This window comes from Theropithecus gelada, chromosome 3 (assembly GCF_003255815.1).
Source record: "Theropithecus gelada isolate Dixy chromosome 3, Tgel_1.0, whole genome shotgun sequence".
NCBI classification, from domain to species: Eukaryota; Metazoa; Chordata; class Mammalia; order Primates; family Cercopithecidae; genus Theropithecus; species Theropithecus gelada.
Window position 1 is genome coordinate 48,449,670 of NC_037670.1, and position 25,492 is coordinate 48,475,161.

Consider the following 25,492-nt stretch of genomic DNA (forward strand, 5'->3'; position numbering starts at 1 on the left):
TGTTTGTACCCATGTTCAATTCACTTCAAAATCAGAATTCTATGTAACTATTAATAAACAATTTATCTAATGAGAAATATCATCTATATGTATCTCCAATGTGTTTGACATCATGTAAGGATTTTACATAAGTTAACTCATTTAATCTTTAAAGCTAAAAAAATGGAATTTAATAGGATTCTGAGATCAACAGTCATTGGTGATAGATAATTGAGAGAAAGACTACTTGCAATTGTTTTTTGCCTCTAAAACGATGAGGGGCACATGAAATGCTACCTTAAAATATGACACATTGGCATACTGAATGTATTAGACCATGTTCACACTGCTATAAAGAAATACCCAGAACTGGGCAATCTGTAGAGAGGAAAGAGATTTAATGGACTCTTAGTCAAACCGCTGTGAGGGAGGCCTCAGGAAACTTATAATCATGACAGAAGGGGAAGCAGGCAGAAAGTACCTTCTTCACATGGTGGCAGGAGAGAGAAATGCATGTGTAGGAGGAACTGTTAACCACTTATGAAACCATCACATCTCGTGAGAACTCACTCAGCATCACGAGAACAGCATAGTGAAAACCACCCCCGTGACCCAATTCCCTCCCTCCAAGTTCCTCCCTCAACACCTGGGGATTACAATTCAAGATTAGATTTGGGTGGGGACACAAAGCCTAACCCTATCACTGAGTATCTTAAAGTCAAGGAAATGAAGAAAACAGCAGAAGCAGGAAGATATCTCTGACCTTCTCTTGCCCCTTCTCTCCTAAAGTGGACCATAGAAACTGAAATTTCTATTGCCCCTTTCTCCCCTGAAACAGGCCATAGAATTATAATTCCCCCTCTCTCCTTCTACCCTGAATCAGGCCATAAAATCTAAGAAGATCACGTCTGTGAATTACCCTCCCCTTCTCCTCCTCTGAAGGCTCTCTCATGACAGGTATTCTGCCCTATACTCAGAGAAAAGGGATGTCCCACAGAGAGACCAAGAAGAAGCTGAACAAACAGGCCTTGCTAAATTCCCTCCAGTTTATTACCATCAGATCATACCTTTTGTCCTCCCATCATATTTCTGCATGGCAATTCAAAAAAAAATACACTTTTCTCTGAGTTTTAGAGTCTTCATTTCTGAAGGTTCATGCCACATAAAACTCTTATTAAATAAGTGTATATTATCTTCTCCTGCTAATCTCTCTTTTGTTATAGGAATATCAGCCATGAACTTTGTGATAGGTGAGGAAAGAAATCTTTTCTCCCCTACCACAGTGTCTGGTACATAGTAGATGTTCAATAAGTGTTTGTTGAATAAAATGTGAATGTAGAAATGAATGACTTGTACGATTCCAAAAAAAAATGTATTAGAAATTTTTTAAATCCACCAGTATTTAATTAAGGTAAAGCACAATATGCTTGATCCTAAATGAGTCCATTTATCATTTTGAGCCTCAAGTTTTTCATTTTCAAATCAAAGTTTGCATCCGCTCTACAGTCTTAAAAATTCACCATGGGATTTTCATCATCAATTACTGCCAATCAGTTTTCTCTGGTGCAGAATCACCTTTCACATTTCCGTTAGCTAGGCAATAACTCCTGACATATTCACATTTTTCCTTTTGACTTTGTAATTTGAAAGTGAGGTTTAACAACCAATAAAGCAAGAAACAGGCACATATTAGGCTCAATCCCAAAGGATAGTCATCTGTAACCTCTGCATGAGAATAGAAATATATTTGATATCTACAATTTATCTGTTCTTTTAAGGTACATCTTCTCTTTCTATTTTTTAAAACTTTGACCTAATTTTATACATGGAAGTGCTTTGCTCTTAGAGCCTTCCCTCATTTACCTTAAAAATAACACAGCTTGGAAATGTTTCTTAGTTTCTATTGGTTCATTTGTAATAATTTTTTTACATTTCACTTTTTAATTTCAAACAATTGCTAGGGAGAAAAATAAAATTAAGCCACACATTCCCTAGTGAATGAAAGGTAAGACAAATGATTACTGCCTAACTTAGGGGTACTGAAGTGAAGGCTAACAGGAGTAAGTTTTACCCGGTATTCATGGCAAATTAATGGACTAGACATTCATTTCACTGAAATAACTCTCTGAAGTGGTATCTTCCTTTTGGAATTCAGAGTAGAACACACACACACACACACACACACACACACACACACACACACAGCTGTGGTTCTAAAAATAAAACTGCATGTAGTCTTTCTTTGACTTGCCCCTCTAGGAATAAAGTACCCAGGGTATGAACTCCCATGTACGTGACAGTCTGCTTATGTAAGCAGCAGTCAGAATTGAAAGCCATTTACATTTTCCACAGCTGCTTTGAGTCTGGTATAAGCAGTACTAAAAATTGCTTAACCAGTTCAATAGTAATCTACAACTAGGCAACACCGAGGGAATAGACCTATTATTCTAATTAAGTAGATGTTGGCCTGTTTAAGTAATCCCTGTTCCTCACATAATCACACTCCAGACCCACATTTAATGTGCTTGACTCTCCCTACCTTGTAGGAAGCAGGTTGCCTAAGGAGAACTACACTAACTCTTTCATCTTAATAGAGATTAAAAAGAAGTTTCAGCTCAATTTTTTGCCCAAAATATTCATTACAAGAAAGTCTTTTAACAAAATTTCCCAAACCTAAACTGATTCATCATGAGGAAAAATTGGATGACCCCCATTCCAGTAAAACCAGAACAAAGTGGATAGTCCCTAGAGAATATTGTGACAACATGCATAGCAAAAGTAACCAATCTCGATTTGTGGTCTTAGGAAATTCTTTTAATCTCAGTCCAGATGTCTCCAAACTTCAAACCAGAAGCAAATTATGTTCCTCTCACCACAATCAGCTGTTACAAGTGTTTAAGCTTTGTGTGGGTCCCGTAGCTAATTGTATTAACAAAAGCTTCACCCAGGTGATACAGGAGACTGTGTTTGCATAATACTTCTTCTTTCTAGATTCAAACTCTCTTGCTCAATTGCATATACGTTTTGTGAGTCATCTGGAATTAACCTCTTTGATAGCAAAGGCAGAGGAATGCTGATATAAGTTGATTCCAAAATACTGTGACTTGAATAATTAAAAATTAAAAGGTATCGAATGTTTCCCATATTCCTTATTGCAAATCTTGTCTATTCTCACAAAAGGTACACTCTGTTTTGAAGAGGGCAACATTCATAACCCCAAGAGATTTATCTAAACCCATATGACAAACTAATGAGACTCAGGATGATGGATTTTGACTATTAGGACATATTTGGTCCCGATTGCATAGACTGTGGATCATGGAGCTTGCTTGTTCTTTCCTAGTAAGTTCCAAATATATATAACAGAAAAGCACTACTACAAAGATGGGTGGCTGTCCTCTTTCCTTACGATTGTCACAAAGCTTGTTAAATGTGTGTGGCTACTGATTGCGGGGCAAGGAACACCATTAGCTTCTAATCTGAGGTTTGGAGAGATCTGGCCCAAGACCTAAACAATTTCAGAAAAAGACCTTGAATAGAGATTGTGTACTTCTTCTTTTTTTTTTTTTTTTTTTTTTGAGACGGAGTCTCGCTCTGTAGCCCAGGCTGGAGTGCAGTGGCCGGATCTCAGCTCACTGCAAGCTCCGCCTCCCGAGTTCACGCCATTCTCCGGCCTCAGCCTCCTGAGTAGCTGGGACTACAGGCGCCCGCCATCTCGCCCGGCTATTTTTTGTATTTCTTAGTAGAGACGGGGTTTCACTGTGTTCGCCAGGATGGTCTCGATCTCCTGACCTCGTGATCCGCCCATCTCGGCCTCCCAAAGTGCTGGGATTACAGGCTTGAGCCACCGCGCCCGGCCGAGATTGTGTACTTCTAGGGCACAGGATGACAAAGCATAGAGAATGGAAGGAGTGGTCCACCTGACCATTAACTCCTCAAAAGCCTGTTGATATCCTAACTCACATTAGGGCGTAATTCATGACTCCCACATCCTTACCTACAACCCCCATCTGCCACCTCTTCCCTACAAGCAATGTCCTGTGGGTTATGCACAAGTATTTCAAACTTGGTAATGTGTGCTCCTCAAGTTCAGGGACTGACTGTTTCAGCACGTGGGATTTTAGTAACGCTCTGCTCAACCGCTAGGAAAATAAGATATCCAAATTGTCCTCTGCAGTTAAAAATCTTGATACAAACAAAATAAAGATTAGATAAATGGCCCCTTCAATCACTATCTTGGGGAAAGGTTATCTTAGATTTCACTGTGCTCAGGCTGGTACTATTAACACTGGAACAATCAAATCAAACTTCCTTTTTTCGGTTTACATTCACCATTCCTCTTAGCCTTAGCATTTGTGTTTTTTCCTCTCAGAAGTGGAATATTGGTTGCAATTTTCTTTAGTATGTAAATTCCTGCCATGCCAAACAAATGAGCCTCTCCAGAACACAATTGGTTACCTTTCATGTAGATATTCAGTAAATGTTTTTTAAATGGAGGAGTAGATGAATAAAAAAGAGAGAATCTGAAGGGCTTTTAAAGGTGCCTAGGGCAGTTTAAGCTTTTCAAGGATGGTGAAAAATGTGATAAATTCTTTCCCCAAAGTGTAAGGGATTTTACACAACTGTCACTCGGTCTGAAGAAAAAGGTCAGATGAATCACAGATATATTTCAACACCCGCAGGGTATTGTGATAAGCTACTTTCCATCTTTCTCAAATGAAGGCACTCTATGATATAACTAACACACCGTGGTATGTATCTCTCTCTTTGGTTTTGGTGGATTGATGGAGGGACAGAAGGTTTAGATAATGAGGATTTAATTGGGTGTTTTAATTTAAAAGACCTGTTGTTTTTTTAAACTGACAAGGGCTTTTTTAAACTGGCAGTAGCTTAAAATAATGTATAAGCCCTAGTTAATAAAGGAAACATCCTATCTTTCTCAAAGTTACAAAGACAAAAGGAAAAAAAAGTTAAAATTTGAGCCAAACTTCTGTGACACATTACTAAAATACAACGGGGAACATACCAGTCTTTTTACGAGGGAAGAGGCAAAATGAACTCCATTTGGATTATAGTAGAAAATGAATGAATTCTCTTTCGGATCTCTTGGTACAGTTTTGTCTTATATTATTTATTTTATTTTATTTTATTTTACAGGGGGTTTCTAATTTGGAGAATGCAAAACCAAAAAAGAGAAAGTAAGTCAAATTTACTTTGTAAACTTCATGTTCCCTTAGTTCTGTAATGTTGAATGTGAATTTTTAGTGGACTTCGTGCCAAAGTACCTTTTTTTTTTTTTTTTTTTTTTTTTGCAGCTGTCAAGTACAAATCTAGATGTGGATTGCTTTGCTACCATTTCTCTGTTTATGCTGATGCATGGGAAAGCTATGTTGTGACATTCCAGTAGACAGGGATGTGAAAATTAAATTTTCAGAAGAAACATGTGTCTAAACCAGGCCTAGATTAAAGTGGGAGCATACATAAAAACATATTTCTATCAGTGACCTATAAATCTTCCGAAGTATTTTTCTAATCCACATAAAAATGTGTTTGCAAAGAGTCTCAGGTTATTTAGGTCAGTCTGGCTTTACATTCAGCACATCCAGCTGCCAGAGGACATGACATACACATGTTGCATAAGGTAATGGGATTTTAATTGATAAGTAGGAAATACACAGGGGCAGGAAGCCGGTTTATGGGGAAACTTTCAGATTGCTTGCCGAGGATGCAGAAGAATGGCTTCCTTGCACCCTGAATTGGTCTGAAGCCAAATTGTGAATTATGTGACGTTCTCTCTGGGTGTCCCTTTTCTCAAAAGCTCTTACCCTATTCCCACCCGGGCACTCTGTGCTTTTTCATATTCTTTCCTTTTTTGTCTGCCCCCCCCCCCCCCCCCCCCCCCCCCCCCCCCACCCCTGCTCAAAGCTTTCTCCCAGTTAAAAATATAAAACACATCCATAGTAAGTAGGTAATTGGATGATTAACAGCTTAAGGACCTGTCAGGGTGGCGTAGTTGTATTTTAGTTACAATTAACTATTTAAACTACAACACTGGCATTTTAAGCATGAGGTGGAGTAAAGAAGGGATTTCGGGAGGACCTTTCTCAGTCTTATCGCCACGTATGCGAGGCTGTTTATTCTGACCATGAATAAGAAATTCACTAATTCCAAGGCACGTACTTAAACAAAATAGTAGCTGTTGGCTTGTGATTGATGCTTCCACAGAATATAGGCTACCAAAATATAGATGACAGGAGGATTGAATTAAAGGGAAAGTGTCTGATGCTGACCAATTTACAATTTTTCTAACATAAACCAGATCAGTGAAGGTGCGCCTCAGATTCCAAGCAATTAAAATAAAATTGAAGTCTCCATTGAGTTCCTTAGTTTTGTTTTGTTTTGTTTTGTTTTGCCTACCACTCTCCTGATGGAAATGATGTCTCATGTTGTTATACACCTACCTCACTTTACAGTATTATAAACAGATTTATTTGTTTGGAATTCTTGCTACATGCCAAGAGATGTCCTAAGCATTTTGCATTAAAAAATTAAAAACAAACAAAAGATTAAGAAAAAGGAAACCTTATATATGCATGTTTTTGCTTACAATTTTGAGCTTAAAAAGGATAACCTTCGTTTTAATTTAATGACTGTCAAGAATATGTATCTGTGTTGCCTAAGTGAGTACATGACTATCAAATATATGAATAGTGGAAAACTCTTAAGCTGTAACAGTGAGTGATGAGATGTGTGTATGTTTACCCTCACCCATGAACTGATTAGCACGGTCCAGTCAGCATAATCCTATCCTCTGTTTCTGTTTCAAAACATTATGGAAATTTTCAATCATACATAGATGAAGAGTTAATGATAAACTCATATCACCAAACTTAAAAAGGATCAACCTATAGTCAATTTCATTTCTACCCATTCTACTCCCCCAACTGCATCCCCACTGTTTTTGTATTAATAAAGCAGGTGCCAGACACATAATTTCATGCTTCAGTGTATATTATTAAAAAATAAGAATTATTTTTTGAAAAGCATAATCACAATACCATTACTGCACTAGAACAAAACAAGACAAATGACATTGTATTGCCAAATATATAGTCAATATTGAACTATTTCTGACAGACTCGAATGCTTTTTCAGAGTTGGTTTGTTTAAATCAGGATCCAAAAAGCTCAGCTGGATTCAGTTCATGTCTCTTCATTTGTGTCTTTTCATTTATTTGTTGAAGAAACTGGAGTCTGTGTCCTGAAGAATTTCCCAGATTTTTGAATTTTGCTGATTGAATCCTTGTGTTTTTTTAAGCATGTTTGTCTCTACTCTATGTTTCCTGTAAACTTTTAGGTAAATCTCAAAGTGTGGTAAGATTCAAATATATATAAAGTATGAAAAGGTCCAAATATATATATATTTATATGTATATTTAAAAGTTGGTCTTCAGTGACTGCATACTTTCTCTTTTGTTGTGTTGTAAGCTATATGTCTAGTCTTGCTGTTATTTACCTACCTCACTTTACAATATTATAAATAGCTTATTTGTTTGGAATTGTTTGCTATGTGCCAAGAGATGTCCTAACCATTTTGCATTAAAAAATTAAACGGAAAAAAAAATTAAGAAAAAGGAAATCTTATCTATGCATGTTTTTGTTCACAATTTCGAGCTTAAAAAAAGGGTAACCTCGGTTTTAATTTAATGACAATGAAGAATATCAATAGTTGAAAACACTTAAGCTATAACAATGTCAGTTATGAGATATGTGTGTTTTCACCCACACACATGAATTGATTAGCACGATCATATTTTTATGACAGTGATATTGCTCAGTGGGTTCAGATGGTATCAGGTGGAGCCATTCGGCATGAAGTTGCCCATCAGCCTTTCAATTAGGCTTTATCAGTAATTGGTGATTATTTTCCAGATCTGTTATTTTATTAGAGATTGCATAATGGTTATATTCAATTTACATCATTCTTTCTGTATTTACTAACATAATTATTTGGAAAAACACTTTCCCCCCAGTAAGTATTTGGTTATCCTGAGATATTTTCATGTAAAATGACTTACCATTTTGTTCAGGTTTTATGAATATCGGTTTCTCCATACAGCACAGAAATTTATAGACCCAAATTATACTTGTATTTACTGTAATTTGCCACCTAGGGTTAGGAAGATTCAAGATCATAGGTAGATCTTAGTTAGAGGTAGAATTCATTCCTGCTCCCAAAGTGTTGCACACATTCTAATTTCTGTTTGATTAAGATGTTATTTATTAAATCTAGACTTAAATATTGTTTCTTTTATTCTTCCAGGTTATTCCGGAGATTTATGTCTGAAAATAAAATATTTGGTTAGTGATTCCCAAAGTTACAAGTGTAAATGATGTATTCTGTCTCCCCAAAAGTTCTTTTCTCCTGCTCCTGCCATAAAGCAACAAAACTGATTAATGAAAGTCAAATTGAGTTGTCTTTGAGTTATATAGAAGAACATTTTTTAAAAGTGGCTTCATTCTAACTTTAAATGGCTATGACAAAGAACTCATTGATTTGTTTGCAATAATTTCCTGTTATATTTAAACCGAATAATCCTCTTTGGTAGTTCATTGGCTGATCATCTTCCGGCTCTCCATGTGTAGCTTGGCTGCTGCATGGCCAAGGTGACTTGTTAGAGATCTTTTTAGATCTGTGAATCTAGGAGACAATAAAAAATTAGCAGAAAGTGGTTTTATTATAAAAGTCTCTTCTACAACATTTCACACACCAAATCTTCTCTTTAGTTTTTGTGATAGCATTCACAGTAATAACACATGCAATCCGTTTGGTTTGTATTTTAATTCTAAAGTAAACATCGATTTCTATTCATTACTTTTAGAAAGTTAATAGATTATCTCTCTTGTTACTTTACAGCAAATAGGGAGTCAGTAATTATAAAACATTCACAATGGTGAAACATCTGGGTCATCCAGTCAATAATTGTACTTATTTATTTATTTTTAAGATGGAGTCTTGCTCTGTTGCCAGGCTGGAGTGCAGTGGTGCGATCTGGGCTCACTGCCACCTCTGCCTCGCGGGTTCAAGCGATTCTCCTGCCTCAGCTCCCAGAGTAGCTGGGACTACAGGTGCGTGTCACCACGCCCAGCTAGTTTTTGTATTCTTAGTAGAGATGGAGTTTCACCATGTTTGCCAGGATGGTCTCCATCTCTTGACCTCGTGATCCGCCCACCTTGGCCTCCCAAAGTGCTGGGATTACAGGCGTGAGCCACCACACTGGGCCTCAATAATTTCTTTTAATGTAGTGTGCCAAACCTGTGGGTACCCTTTTCCCTTTCCTTCTCCCCAGCAGAGGAGTCGGATGCTAATACCCATTTCCTTCTTTTTAAAAAACCAATTTTCTGGTAGGATCTGAAAAGCTCATTGTGACTAAGGTGATACCCCACAATGGGTACAACTTTGAAGGATATCTGCGTTTTAATCAGGTTTCAATTCTCCCAGCAGTAACATCTACAGGTGCTGGATCCTATCAGGGTCCTGCAGTCACTAGCTGTTAAATATGTTGAATATCAGCCCTGATTTGAAGAGCACATAGTCTTAAATAAAAGGAAGTAAGGCAAAATTTTCTTTTTCATCTAAATCCTTTCTCAGTCTATTCAGCATGTACATACAATACAACCAATATTTCTATCCTAACACAATTCTTGATGATCAACTGCCTTTTCTATAATCAAAACATATGAGTAAATAGTGACTTTAGAAACAACACAGCATGCTGAGTTTGTCTTCATGCTACCCATTGGTGGCATTATTTAACATTTGTTTTATCAATGTAGGATAGAACATGTAGAATGATTTATCTGTAGTAAGTAATTTAGAAGGGACTCCAATTTTCCATTTGGTGCAATTCATTTCTTCACATGTCCAGGCCCTGCTTTAGATGTTGGGAGGACAAACTTGAGCAAATCATTGACCTTCCATTCAAGGATCTTAGAGTTTCTTGAAACCATCACAGCTCAGTGTTCTTTCTACACAATTAATTTGTTAGAAATGATGGGGAATCTTGAGGGTAAGGATACTTTAACCTTTTAAGGATGCATAAAAACAATTGATTATGACCCTGTCTCTAAAAAATATATATATATATATATGCCTATCATGGTGGCACATGCCTGTAGTTTCAGCTACTTGGGAAATTGAGGCAGGAGGATAGCTATGGCCCAGGAATTTGAGGTCGCAATGAGCTATGATCACACCACTGTACTCCAACCTGGGCAACAGAGTAAGACCGTAAGACCCTGTCTCAAAAAAGTAATAATAATAATAATTGGTTATGAATTCAAGAAAACTACTACAAAGAATAATGCAATCATACACTGTCAAGAGACATTATTAGAGTAACAGCATTCTATCATATATGGTGAGGTGCCTATGTAGTTCATGGGAATAAGTGGGTAGCCCACAGGATACCTGCAGTTGTCCATGAGGGACTACAACTCCCTAGAACTAGAGCTCTCTTAAGATATCACTTACCAAGTTACAACTCCCATGCTGAACTTGTTTTGATTTCAAATGTCTTATACTTACTGGACAAATGTTACTGTGAATTCTAACTAATTCTCTGCTTCGCTTTAGAAGGAAATACTGTGAATGACAAAATCTGGCAGGAACACAGCAAGCATAAGAATGATTCCCACATCAGAAGGCCCTGTCAGCTAAAAGGTAATTGCTAAATTTAGTTCAGCTGACTTTGCATTTTCCCAAAGTAGTTTAAAGGATAGGTAAGAAAAATTTACATCTTTCACCATGAAAATAAGCGGAATATTCTGGTCTACTTAAAAAGGAAAACCAAATAAGATAGAATAGAATATGCATTATTATAAACTATTAATATATACATGTATACATATACATATGTGTATAAACATCACATAGACACATATACAGAAAGGAAGTGGGATCTAGTTAAGTTGCCTGCTGAAGCAAATAAGCAATTGAAAAGAAAACTGAAAGTTTTAATGTACAAAAGAATTTGAAAATATATTAAAAATTAGGCTGGGCGCGGTGGCTCAAACCTGCAATCCCAGCACTTTGGGAGGCCGAGATGGGCGGATCACGAGGTCAGGAGATCGAGACCATCCTGGCGAGCACAATGAAACCCCATCTCTACTAAAAAATACAAAAAACTAGCCGGGCAAGGTAGCGGGCGCCTGTAGTCCCAGCTACTCGGGAGGCTGAGGCAGGAGAATGGCGTGAACCCGGGAGGCAGAGCTTGCAGAGAGCTGAGATCCGGCCACTGCACTCCAGCCTGGGCGACAGAGAGAGACTCCGTCTCAAAAAAATAAATAAATAAAAAATAAAATAAAAATTAGAGCACAAATAAACTCTAAAGATAACATCGATATGTTAATAGTTATGTTTAGGTCTTCTTAAAAAAATGTAAGAGAAATAACCTTGATTATGAATATATAATTAGGTCTTTTTAGAATTTAAAAATTTCCGGGAGAGTAAATTAGCAGTCAGGTGTAGAATAACATATTAATAGTAAGTGATTTCATAATTAAAATTACTTAACTTTGGGAAGACAATAATAAAACAGAAAGTCTTAAGAGTTTACAAAGATGAAAAACAGTATCAAAAGTTGATCTGCTTGGTATTCACCCCCAAGGGTTATCGGAATGACAAAAACAATTGATTATATTAGCTGTTGATGATTCAAGAGTCTAGAAATTTCACCTGGGAGTGAAGAATGGATTGGAAACCTTAGGAGTCTGCCTAGTGCTCTATTCTATGGTTGCAAGACAAAGTCCTTTTTACTCTCCTGTGTCCTCTCTTTATGCGGAAGGAAGGAGTCTTTCCTGGGGCTGCAAGCTGTGTTGCCTGGGATTGGGAAAGGGGTGATGAAAGCATTCCTTTGGCCATCCCTACCGATGTCTTACTGGATCATGTGCACCTCAGTTCCACTGGCTTTGAGCCTAGCACAGCACCAGGACTTGCCCAGGAATTTCAGGTCCTGTGGTCTGGACTGCCTTTCAAGTTTACTTAGGACCCTAAAGTGCTTCAGCCCACTCTGGAGGGGCTAGTCAGAATTTGGGGGCGAGTCTATATGCTCCCCCTGTAGTAGATAACTGAATTTTGCCCTGTGTTGCTTTCCACTGTGAGAGACAGCACTGAGGTCAATGCAAAGTCCCACAATAACTTGGCTCTCCCTTCCCCATGCACAAAGATTCTCTCTCAGCACCATGAGGATGCCACCAGGGATAGAGGAGGGCAGTGGAGTCAGCAATCCCAAACTGCCTTTCCTACTTTCTTAGTACCTCTTTCAAAGAGATGATGTTAGAACCAGGTATTGTGATCACTCACCCGATTTTTACTTACTTACAGAGGTGCTTTCTTGTGTGAAGAGCTCTTCAAGTTGGTATTCCTGTGAGACGGATGGTTACTGAGGGTTCTGTTCAGCCACCTTGCTCCACCTCCCTCTCTATCATGTTTGGATTGGACTGTCTTTACCACACGGATGCCAGCTCTAAGCATCCACACCTTCAGTCAGTTAATCAAACTCTCGTCTATCAGTTTCTCTAATTATCCACCATTCCGTTTATCTATTAATCCTTCTAGAAGCACCTGTTTTATTTTAGATTATTGTATATTGATCTATGGATAAAGAAGGTATAACGGTGTTAAAGAGTATTGTAGATATAAATTTTTCCATGAATTTCTTCAAGTATTCTATTTCCTAAAATTACCTTTCTCTTATGTACGTTTTTTGTTTTGTGTTGTTAGTTTGGGAATAAAAGGCAGGGAATCCTATTATAGCTACACTGAAAAAGCAGCAAAGAATCCTGGCCTTAGGTGAGTTACTTCTGGTTGCTTTGTCAGCGAAGGAAGAAAGAAAGCCTTTACAGAATTTTTCCCAGCTTTGATATTTCTCAGGGTCTTGAGTGACCGTGTGTGTTCAGCGAGTGCGTGTGCATGTGTGTGTGTCCAAGAACCTCAGCAGACATTTCAGTGGCAGCAGTTGAGTTACTGGACATTTCCTAGAGATTAATGCCATACTAGGAAGAGTTGATGGCCAGAGACCAAGGCTGTCTGTAACATTATAAATTGAAGGGAGAAATTCAAGGCCACAAGTTGTAGGCTCTAATTTTATGGGTATAGTGGTTTCATTTGGAAGGTTCAGAGTATTTCTAAGTAATTAGTGACCTACGTATCAACCTAAAATATTTCTTTCTCATTTTAAACACTCCTTTTTAGCTGTTAATTGCATAATTACTTAGGGTTAGTTTACTGTGCCTGAGGATAGACAGTCTGTGGAGTTCAGTGAGATGAAGATGGGAAAGTGCATCATTGTTGTCATCCACAGCCCACATGATTTTACTAGATACTAATGATGAAATTGTAAAGATAGCTTCAATAAACTAGAAGAAAATATATAGGGAAATAAACTGTAGGAGTGACATTAAGTCCTAAGCAATCGTATAAAATTCAAGGCCAAAAAAGGGACAATTTTCCTCAATTTCAATTTCAAAATGATATTTTGACATTAACACATTATATTAATAGCATTTCAGCCCTAAAGAATATTGGGACCTGATGAAAAGATTCCACAGGCTATATTTAGCTAAGATTTGTGTCTGGTATATTAATCCATAGCTCAACAACATGACTGTACTATATAGGTTAAGGCCAAATTTGTCAGAATAAGTTGAGTTCCAGATGCATAAAATTTTAATTTATCTAGTCCATTTCCTTCTTCTAAGGAGATTTTTATCTAAGCCTACATCTGTTCTATTAAAAGAGACTACATCTGTAAAATAATGTAGAATAAATTGAGTGCTTAGGACTTTACAACTAAAAAATTGGCATAGCTTAGGTGTGAGGAGAAATTAATCTATAATTCAGGTTAATTGTTAAATTTTTGGCATTATAAATAGGAAGAATATTTGTAATATTTATTTTAGTAAGTTAAAGTCCATTTAAAAATATTTAAATTTATTCGACTTTACTAAAAAGAATTGAGAAGAACAAACTTTTGAATCTGTGAATTGGAGTTTACCTAAGATTAAGTTATGATTTAATTAAAGATAATTTCAAGGATAGGATTTTCATATTTTATACCAGAAAGTACAAAGAATAAAAATAAATCAACTTTTAAAAAATAATAAAAAGGAAACAAAACTTACTTGGAGATTCAGAAATTTTTCAATCCATCAGTGTAACTGTGACAGACTATTCTACAAGAAAAAGTGGGGAAAAATGGCATATATTACTAAGGGAAGTGAGGGACCAGACAAAGTCAGAAAACAATGTTAGTAATAAGAGAAACATTAACTTCACCTATACTGCTGCAAACTTACTTTAAAAATAAATCTTCTTTACATGTGGCTTTGATGAGATTAATTATAAAAGGAGGAACCCAGAGGGAAAGAAGAGGTGTTCTTAAGGATTTCTACTCTAGTCCACCATTTCAATTACCATTGGTTTGAAACCTAATTTCTCTCCTGACTTCTGGTCAATATCATTATTTGTCCAGCCTCTTCAATGTAAGCTTATAAATATTTTGGCTTAATTTTTCAAGACCTTATTAATTATTTTTCTTCATTGGCCTGAGGCCAAGTAGCTTAATTTTAAGATGGCAAAAGATGGTATAAATTCACAAATATATTCACCATTCTGGTTAATTTTCAGGAAACACACATTTAATTTTAGAAAAATGTGTTTCTCAAGGGCAGGTAATTTAACTTTGGCCAAACTGGACTACATGAGGAACACCAGAGGGAAATCCTACTTCACACCTCTAAATGCTTGCTTACAAGGTGGGAATAAAGTCCCTGAGGAAAGGGTACCCACTGCATGGTTTGATGCCTCATATATCCAAGGAAGGCTTTCTGAATTCAATGATGAGACCACTTAGACGTCTAGTGTTTTATTCAAATGAATCTTTAGATCCTTTAATTCTTTAGAGGAGTTCTTACTGAGATTAGAGTTGCCTGTTTGAAAAGTAATATAGTCAGAAGTATCTATGTTAGAAAACCTAAAAACTGACTAAAAACAAAAACTTTTTTTTACATCCCTTTTATTCCTTTTACTGCCTCTGTATTTGAAGGGCAGTTGTAATCTCAATTTTTATGCTGGATGGCATATTTTTATGCACATTGATTTTGGTAATCTACGATGTAGTTCTTGAATGTTCTGATAATCTATTGCAGCAAACAAACCATTCCAATAGTTAGTAGTATAACAGAACATCTTATTAGGCTCATACATTTGCAGGTCAGTAATTCAGTTGGGGAACTGGTCCCCAATGTGATGTCAGAGGCTTCATTTGGGAAGACTTGAATGACTGGGGAGGACTTAAACATCTGGTAGCTGGAGTCATATAGAGGCTCCTTCACTTACATGTCTGACAACTAGTCTAGGTTAGGCTCGGCTTAGCTGGGCAGCCAACTAAAGAACCTATATGTGGCCTTTTCATGTCGCTCCAGCTTCTCCCAGCCTCAGGGTTGGGTTTCAAGTGTGTGCAACATGCAAGGGAGCTTCACACATCACAGGAAGAAGTGTCTAGGAATGAAGATCCCAACAGCCCAAGGTAGAAGCTGCACCGTTTCTTGTTTTGTAATTTTGTTTGTTTGTTTTTTGCTTTTTGAGGCAAGACCTGACTCTGTTGCCCAAGCTGATCTTAAACTCCTGGCCTCAAGCAATCCTCTGCCTCAGCCTCCCAAGCAGCTGGGATGTAGGTATTCCACTGCCCCCGGCTTATGCAAGGCTTCTTTAACCTTACCTTGGAAATCACAAAATATTACTTCCACTGCACTCTACTGTGACAAGTGAGTCACTAAGATCACCCCAGAGTCAACAGGAGAAGAATTAGACTCAGTTTCTTGATGGAATGGGAAGGCATGGTTGTGGCCAACTGTGGAAAATACAGCCCACATATTGTCTAATTCAACTCCTGCCTTTGTTGCTACTTAGGACCAAATAGATTCTGTCTTTATAAAGCACTTTTTGGAGGGTAATATTTGGGAATCATAAATAAATAAAAACGTATAAGACCAGACACCAAAGGTTTAAGTTTGCCTAATTTAGTCCCAACCCTTAAAGGTCCCCCATTTTCTACAGCAGGACCTGTGAAATGGTACCTCTATAGCTGAATTTATTCAGAAGAAAAGCTTGGTGGGGCCATATGATGTTTTAAAAATCAGGAAATTTTACATGAAAATCCATACGTTTGTATACCCTTGAAAAACACAAGGGAAAGTGCCAGTCCAGGACCCAAAGTCTCGGGTGACTTCAACTGAGAGAGCTCAGAGCCATGGCTACCCTGTAGCTGGGGAGCTGGATCTTAAGCTCACTGTAGGATCCCCATTGCCTTCTTGATCGAATTAACTTCATTTAGTTATGTATTTGATTCCTGTAGATATTTATATTTACAACATTGGTCTAATGGTTTATGCCCAAATTCTTCCACCTGGTACTCAGGTCCCATTACAGTTGGGCCTCAGTCACCTATCCAGCCCTACCTCCTCTTACTCTGTATCCAGAATCGCCCTCTGGCCTGACCAGCCTCAATCTCTACACTTAATTAAACATGTTCCATTTATGCTGCATAATAGGCCGGGGTTCATGGCATCACTGCTAAATTTACACCTTTTCCTTTCCTTCCACTTTTTCAAACTGTATCCATTCTTCAAGCTTCCATTCTGGCCCTGTCTCTTCCACAAGTTCTCGGAGTCGTAGTGATCTCTCTCCATCGTATTGTGTATGAATCACTCATTTTTCTGCCTTGTGTTGTTATGTAAGTGCATTGCACATATTCGTATCTTATTTTCTAAGCTTGATTCCAGACTCTAGAACACAGGAGGCCACTTTACTGTTCTTTTTCTATACCCAGAAGAATGGCTATAGAAGGAGTAACTTAAAATTCCTGTAAAAAGGTGACTAAAAGAGACAACACGGGAAGGAATAAAAGAAGGCAGGCAATATTTCTTTTTCTCAATACAGAAACTAAAAACCAAGCTGCAAAAACTCAGCTTCTAGCAGCCTGACCCTGTGACATAAATTCTTGATTCAAAGAACCAGATCACAAAATCAGCTCATTTTAAAATTTAGGTACTTTCTGGAATCCTGTTGTATGGTTAGTCTCGTTTTAAATACTAAGTTATTGGTGCAAGTAACTTTGAGACTGAGCTGTGAATTTAACATATCTTTTAACTATAGCTATGATGGAGATCTGGAGAAAAATCTGTACCTGTTTTTCACTGTGCATGGAAGATAGGACTTGCCTGTCCTCGCTTCCACTGCAGAATATGAGAATGAGGAATAGTAGAAAACTGAAGCAATGGTTGCAAGTAAATAGGAGTGAAAGTGAAAGGAAACGTCACTGGCCTGGTGACGAGGTGATGTTGGGTCGCACTTTCCTCATCTGTAAAATAAGAGGCTTGGATTAAGTGACCCATAAAGTCTTGTCCTCTTTTAACATACCATGTATTTCAGACTTAAATAAATGAAGCTCCCATTTACAGGAGCTAAAAGGGAAGTGCTGCTACATTTGAAAAGGTTTCATTTAGCTGCAAGCAAATGGATGCTACATTGCAAAGCTTTTACTAAAGCATGCATAGAACAATTTCAGCATAAATAATTCATGTTGAGAAGACCTAAGCTAATGAAGCTCAAAATGCCAGGGGTGGAAGGCTTAGTTTAATAGAAACAGGTGAGGTGATAACTGCATGGAGTCATAGCACTTTGAAGTTAGAAGTGGCTTTTGTAGCTAGTCCACAATCCTATTATTACCAAGAAAGGGAATCACAGTGAATTTCCATCACTTCCTCAGGGACACAGATGGTCAGCAGCATACCTATTTTGTTAAATTTCTATTTTATTTTGATCTTTTTCTTGTAGGAAAAAAAAAGCATATATTTAAGAAAAAAATATTTTTGACCTATCCAATGTAATGTCTTACAGACTAAATAAAAACATGAGTGTTACATTGCACCTAAACTTCCTAAATCATGTAATTTCTGATATTCTGTATGTAACAGTTATCTCTTTTCTTAGATCTAAATGAAGATGATTTTCTAAGTAACAACATACATACTCATCAAGGAAAAACTCTACAAGGAACTTCCTATCAGGTAATGTGAATAATCAGCATTTACGTGTTTTGTGAAAATCATCTTGTTACTCAGCTCTGTAATATATTAGACATAGTGGACAATATATACACAGCCTTGTAGCTATTTTGTATTTAGTTATTATAGGGTTGTTTTGTAACTGATATGCTTATGTCCCTGTGAACTGAAATATAAATGAAAAAAATTCGATGATGACAAGATAATAAACTACTTTGATTTTGCAAAACATCATATTGTACAGCCTTTTGATAAATAACTCTGGGAATATTAAATTAATATACTGGGATGTTCTCTGTCAAGACCTATGCTAAACACTTATATAAAAACATAAACTGTGAGTCCTGACCAATCCCTTTCAAAATTGCATTAATTAGCCCAGGAGTTTGGACAATTAAAACTGTTTGAATGTTTGGCCTCACTAACAATCGTAACGTAACATTAATCAATAGCCAAATACTTGCTCTTCACCCTGTAAAAAGAGAGGATATATGAGTCAACAAGGCCAATTCAGGCATCGGACTGACTTTTGATATTTTTTCTGACAGCCATGAGGTTCTCTTTAATCATTCTGATAGTTTCATTAGAAATTTAGAACTGAACTTCTTTGGTGCAGTAGATAGAAGGTACATAGCATATGAATTGTAAAGTGCTGATTTGGTGAGTAAGGGGGGCTCACTTTCCTAAATCCAGCCTGATTTCTGAGGCTATTGGAGACCCTCCAATAAATTGGATGGTCAGTTGTGATTTTGATCCACTACAGTTTCTGCTGGCTGCTCTGATGCTACCAGAGTGATAGGCCTATGCTACAAGACGTGGTAACACATTGCCCGAGTACTGTCTCCCAGTGGGTTCTCCCACAGTGCATGGATGAGAGCTCTGATATCAGACAGAGCTCACTTTGAATCTTGCTTTGACTGTTAGTAGCTATGTGGCATTGTGCAATTTACTTAGACTCTCTCTGCCTTGGTTTTTATCATCTGTAAAATACATGTATAAAAAATATCTCAGAACTTTCATGGGATTCAGTGAGACATGTCATTAAAACACTGTAGCTCTATGTCTGATAGTTAAGACATACTTTTAAAAATTCATTTGTTGTCATTGCTCCTCCTCTTTTCTCCCCTTCTCCCTCACCCTCCTTCTCCTCTTACTCTTTCAAGGACTTAATGAGACTTGCACAAGCACAGCTGGAAGATTATCTCTGAAACAAGCAGTCTCATTTTCCTAAATTCAGATGAGACCTCAGATATAATATCTAAGTGAAGCATTGTCTGATAGCCAGGAGAAAAATAACAGCTGGTTTACTGGAAAAGCTTCCTAGGCTGCCTTGTGCCAAGAGAAATCCTTCTGTAGGTTTTTAGTGGAAAAATAGACCCGTTTCTTGGAAAGAAGAAAGTAACATAGAAAGTTCTTTGAAGAAAATTGTTAAAGATAAATCTTTACCCTAAGAACAATTCTTCTGAAGGTTAAAATTGGCCAAGAAATGGTGCTTCCAAATGGTAACCATTCAATTGTGCCATGTAGTGTATCACTAAAAACCGAAGGAATTCATACCTAGTGGCAGACAAGCAGGAGCCATCTAATCTAAAAATCCTCATTTGGGAGGAGGCACTGGTCTTATCTAAATTTTATTCACAGTAGACATTCAATTGAATTTAACTAAGAAACACTTATCTATATGACAGTATAGTTTAACAAGGAGTATTATGCAAAATATTAATGTGTTAACTCCTTGTGACTGAGGAGAAGGAGATGCAATTTATCTGTTGAAAGATGGGGAAGACAGGGAACCACTGTCAAATGGAGAAGCTGGTGTGAGTAGCAAAGTGGCTTGTCAGTGGGCATAAGAGTGGACTATGGCATGAAATTTGGCCTTCCATCAGTGAACAAATGACTATCAGATAAGTGTTTTTCCAAGCCTACCTGGGAACTGTCTGTATCAGACTCAACGGGAGTATTACTTAAAAAGGCAGACTTTTGGTGCCATATTCCTGTTCACCTGGATCGTCATGACTGGAGCCTAGGAAGTGGTATTTTTATGTGACAATGTTCAGTACATAAACCATGAAACTCTTGAATTCAAGAGAGTTGGTGAGTGTCTTAGTCCATTTTGTGTTGCAATAATACAACACAAAATAAAGAAACGATAATAAACACAAAATAAAGAAATACCTAAGACCGGGTAGTTTATAAAGAAAAAGGTTTATTTGGGCTGCAATTATGATGGCTGAAAAGTTCAAGATTGGGCATCTGAATTTGGTGAAGGTCTCAGGCTGCTTCCACACATGGCTGAAGGTGAAGGGGACCCAGAGATTCCCTGGCAAAAGAGGAAGCAAGGCAGGGGGAGGTGCGTGCCAAGCTCTTTGAAACAATCGGCTCTCGCAAGAACTAATAGAGTGAGAACTCACCATTGAGGGAGAACATTAATCTATTGTAGAGGGATCCATCAGCCCCATAACCCAAACACCTGCCATCAGGCCACATGTATTAGTCCGCTCTCACAACGCTATGAAGAAATACCCGAGGCCAGGTAATTTATAAAGGAAAGAGGTTTAATTGACACAGTTCCCCATTGCTGAGGAGGCCTCAGGAAACTTACAACCATGGTGGAAGGCAAAGGAGAAGAAGGCACCTTCTTCACAGGGTGGCAGGACAAAGTGAGTGCGAGCAGGGGCAATGCCAGATGCTTATAAAACCATCAGATCCCGTGAGAGTCACTCATTATTATGAGAGGAGCGTGGGGGAAACTGCCTCCATGATCCAGTTACCTTCACCTCATCCCGCCCTTGCATGTGGGAATTATAGGGATTATAATTCAAGATGAAAGTTTTTGTGAGGACACAATGAAACCATATCACCCCACATCCAATATTGAGGGTCAAATTTCAACATGAAGTTTGGAGACAACAAACGTCCAAATTATAGCCATGAATATGTGTTCAGAGATGGGATATCTCATGATTTTAACTCTATAAACCCAAACTTGGTTTAATTATGGTCTTGGAAGACAACAGCCTCCTGGAAAAAGTGAAGTCAATTTTTGTTCCCTATTATGGAGATGATATAAATTCATTGTAGAATTTCTTAAAACTATGTATAAATAGAAACAGTTAAAATATTGAACAGTATCCTAGTGTAAATATTTTCCTATGATCATTTCCTGAATATTAGGAACATGGGATAAAGTTTGTAGAATGTAAAACATTTTATAGTTATAATTATCATTTGACCATGCATGCAAAATATATTTCAGACACTAAAAATGATCAGAATTAAATATTTAATTCCTAATCAGAATGTACTTAAGCAAGCATGTTTCCTTCATGTTCTCAAAATAGAAGAGAAGATCTCAGGCATGGAAGAAGTTACAAAGAATCAGATAGCAGGGGCAAGAGAAGGAGTTCAGGGAATGCTTTCTTCAGTACCCACTTTGCCCCATGTACATTTCTGCATAGATAGCCTGGGATAAACTTCCTGGAGAACCAGGCTTATGGAAGAAGTGCTGATGGATAGAGCTAGAAGCAAATCAGTCTGCTTAGCACTGTGATCATACCAACCATAAAGAACATCTTGTGAAAACTTGACTCCCAGCATTTATTTTTGCATTCTTGTACTTGTTTGTTCTTCTCTGGCAGCATTCAGTTGATGGCTCAAACCTTTTGTAGCATATTAAAAGGGGAATAAAATATGCAGTAATACAGACTTTGGGCTAATATATTTTCAAAAGTGTTGCATGCCTCATTTCTCACGTAAATTCCTAGGTTGCATTCAGCCTTCAGAGTATCATTCATATTCATGATAGAAAAGAGAGATAATATTTATTACCTTCAGTGCTGGTGATATTAAGCGCTGTCCAGCATCCGTACCCAGGACTGAACCAAAACATTTTCTTTCTGAGCTCCTTCACTGAGGAAAAGTGTTGCTAATTTAATTAATTAACCCATTTCAATCAATTTCTTTCTTCATGTCTTTCACTATGGAGACTGCAATTTTCAGCATTTGAATTCTCAGCCTACCCGGTAGTTAGGGGTGGTCATGGAATCCAGTTCTGGCCAATGAAATACAGTCAGAAATTCCTGAGGAGGACTTTCTTTTTCTGGAAAATAAAAAATAAGACAGAGTCTCATAAGGACAAAGCTTTGTTTTTTGCTCTCTTTCCTGCCTGGAGCTGGATGTAATACCTGGTAAATCAGCAGCTGTCTTCCAGCCGTGAGGCAAAGGCAGACATGAAAGATGGTGGAGCAGGCACATGCAAAGAGCCTGATTCACTGAGGACATCCTTGAGAAGCTGCACCCAGGTTGGAAACTCTATGTCTGCACTTCTATTTTACAGAAACATAAGCCCCATACTTGTTTAAGCAACCACTGTTGGTTATTCTCTTCCTCAAAGCTGAGTACATTCCTGATACCTTATTTTTAAAACAGTCACTTTTGCTAATGCTGAACTCTGCTCTATGTAAGCAATCAGACAAAACTGTGTCCACAGTTAAACAGTGTCTAGACTCACCTCTTATTGCACAAACTAGACTAGTCTCCTTCAGCTCTCATGTAGTTTAAACAGCATTTAGAGTTAGTCATTTAATCCTTAAGATGAAAATTGGATTACTAACAAATAAAATATTAGCTATACACATCCCATTGGCTATATACAGAATTAAAACTATATCCAACATAGCACACAATTTTTGGGAAATGCATGTAGAATGGACGAAACGAGACCAATTTTCCATGAGCTTAACCGAGGTCACAGCACTGGGTCACTGGATAAATAATTTAAGGTTATGCTGTCATATATTAACAAGCAGGAGAGACAGGTCTTTCACTAGGTTTTATCAGACAGATTTGAGGCAGTTCTAAACAAAAGTGTGAACAATCTAAAAGGTAGAAAACAAACAAACAAAAAGAATTCAAAATGACAGTGTCAACCAAATGATAGTCTATGTATGAAGTGACTATATTATGATGAAATAATGATACTGTGTCTTGATCAATGTTTCTTATTTCAAGTACTTTCTTATCCATTGTATGACTTTTAACTATCGTATTACATATCTATTGATGCATAACAAATTACTTTAAAATTTAGGGGCTTAAAACAAACAAAAAAATTTTTTCACAGTCCCTGTGGGTCAGGAGTTGGGAAGTGGTATAGCTGGGCATTTCTAGCTTAGAGTCTCTCATGTGTTTATAATCGCAGGTGGTTAGTGTCTCTCAAGGTGTTATCTGAAGGCTTGACTGGGGCTGAAAGGTTTGTTGCTAACTCCCTCTCATGGCTGTAGGCAGGTGACCTCAGTTTTTTGATGGGAGTTGACTGCAGGGATAGGTCCCTTGCCACTTTGGTCTATCCATGAGGCTGAGTGTCTTCACAGAATGTCATTTGGTTTCCCCAGAGTGAGCATCTAAGACACAGAACAAGAAGAGGCCACAATTCCTTTTAAGACCTAATTTCAGAAGTTAAACATCATTACTTCCATTTTATTCTGTGTGTTAGAAGCAACACACTAAATCCAGCTCACACTAACGGTGGGGGGGGCAGTATTATGATGCACCTTCTGAAGACCTCTTCTGTTAAAGAATTTGTGAGCATATTTTAAAACCATTAGAACTATACTAGTTTGAGGTTATAGATGGAGAAGTTTCCTACTTCCAAAGGGCAAGATTATAACTTATTTTGCAGGTAGAAAGAATATAGGGCTGTATTTTGTTATCTTGAAAAAAAAAATCTAATCTCCTCTCTTTAACAGTAAATGACTTTCAAGAGTGGCTTCTGTTGGTATTAAAGAAACATAGGATGTTAACATGGAATCCAAATCTCTTGTTTCTGGTGAAGTAAAATTAAGATCATATTGGATTTTCTCATTTCCTTATCCAAAGTTATACTGCATTTATGATAAGTGTACTTTCACTTTTGAAAAAAAAATTTAAGCAACTCTACATTTAACTTTTATTTTAAAAAGAGGAAATACTTGATTCTAACAAATGATTTTTATGAATGAACTTCACATATGTATGGGTGTTTTCCTTTTGGATTGCCCTAAAAGGTTGAGAGGACTTATTTGGTATTCCTTAGCATCATTCTCACTCATTTTTAAAAAGGAATTTTGCAACATAGAAAATGGCTAGTAAATGCACTCTTATATACTGTGTCAAGCCCTGGGTACTAGGTAGCATCCTTAAAATGTAACAAACCTGAACATATGGGCCCAGTCCTTTAAGAACCCGCAGGCTACACACTGTGGCAAAAATAAAATCCAACCGCTTGGCACTTGTTTCAGTCACTTCAGCTACTTTGTCAGTTTTCTGCTTCAAAACTCTTGTTCTTTGGCTATATTTTATGAGCTAGAACTCCAGAATTCTGCTGGGGTTTAGACTTTATGGAAACCAAACTTGCCTTACCTTTATATGAGTAAAAACAGTGGACTTTAAACTTGCTGCTTAAACTCTCTGTGCTTCAATTTCCAGATGTGTAAAATAGCGATAATAAAACTTCTTGTGATCGTCATAAATATTTAAATAAAGGAGCATACTCCCTCAAGATGTTTAATGAATATTCATATTGCCCTGTCTCTACATTCTTCTTGATCTCATTGCAGACTCCCCTCAGAATAAAATTTGAAATCACTTTGTCTTAGTTCTTGCAGGCAGCTATAGCAAAGTACCTTAGGCTGGATAATTTGTAAACAACAGAAATGTGTTTCTCACAGCTCTAGAGGCTGAAAAGTCCAAGACAAGGCACCAGCTGATTCAGTGTCTGCTTCAAAAAGGGAGCAAGGCAACTCCCCTCAACCTCTTCTATAAGGGCTCTAATTCCGTTCATGAGGGCAAAAACGTTATGGCTTAGTTACTTCCCCAAAAGTCCCACCCCTTGATACTATCTGATATAATTTGGATAAGTGTTCCTGCCCAAATTCCTGTTGAATTGTGATTCCCAGTGTTGGAGGTGGGGCCTGGTAGGAGGTGATTAGATCATGGGATTGGATTTCTCATGAATGGTTTAGCATTACCCTATTGGTGCTGTTTTCATGATAATAAGTGAGTTCTCATGAGAGCTGTTGTTTAAAAGTGTGTAGCACCTCCCCCTTCATTCTTTTGCTCTTGCTCCTGACACGTAGGAATGTCTGCTCCCCCTTTGCCTTCCACGGTGACTGGAGGCTTCCTGAGGCCTCCCCCAAGGCAGAAGCCACTATGTTTCTTGTACAGCCTGTAGAACTGTGTGCAAATTCAACTTCTTTTCTTTGTAAATTACCCAGTCTTAGGTATTTCTTTACAGCAATGTGAAAATGGACAAATACACTATCACTTCGCGTATTACATTCCAGTATATGAATTTGGGAGCAACACAAATGTTCAGACCACAGCACCCTTTTATTACCTTTTATAGA

General features: G+C 37.5%; 1 protein-coding gene across 1 annotated transcript in view; it reads left to right on the plus strand.

Annotated features, from left to right (window-relative positions):
* LOC112621588 (putative uncharacterized protein ENSP00000383407) overlaps positions 1 to 25,492 on the plus strand; it is a 46,180-nt gene that overhangs the window by 16,668 nt on the left and 4,020 nt on the right. The window contains exons 2-5 of the mRNA XM_025381045.1: positions 5,137 to 5,177; positions 8,302 to 8,339; positions 10,615 to 10,701; positions 18,034 to 18,110. Coding sequence (XP_025236830.1) covers positions 5,137 to 5,177; positions 8,302 to 8,339; positions 10,615 to 10,701; positions 18,034 to 18,110 — 243 coding nt within the window. The remainder of the gene's footprint in view (positions 1 to 5,136; positions 5,178 to 8,301; positions 8,340 to 10,614; positions 10,702 to 18,033; positions 18,111 to 25,492) is intronic.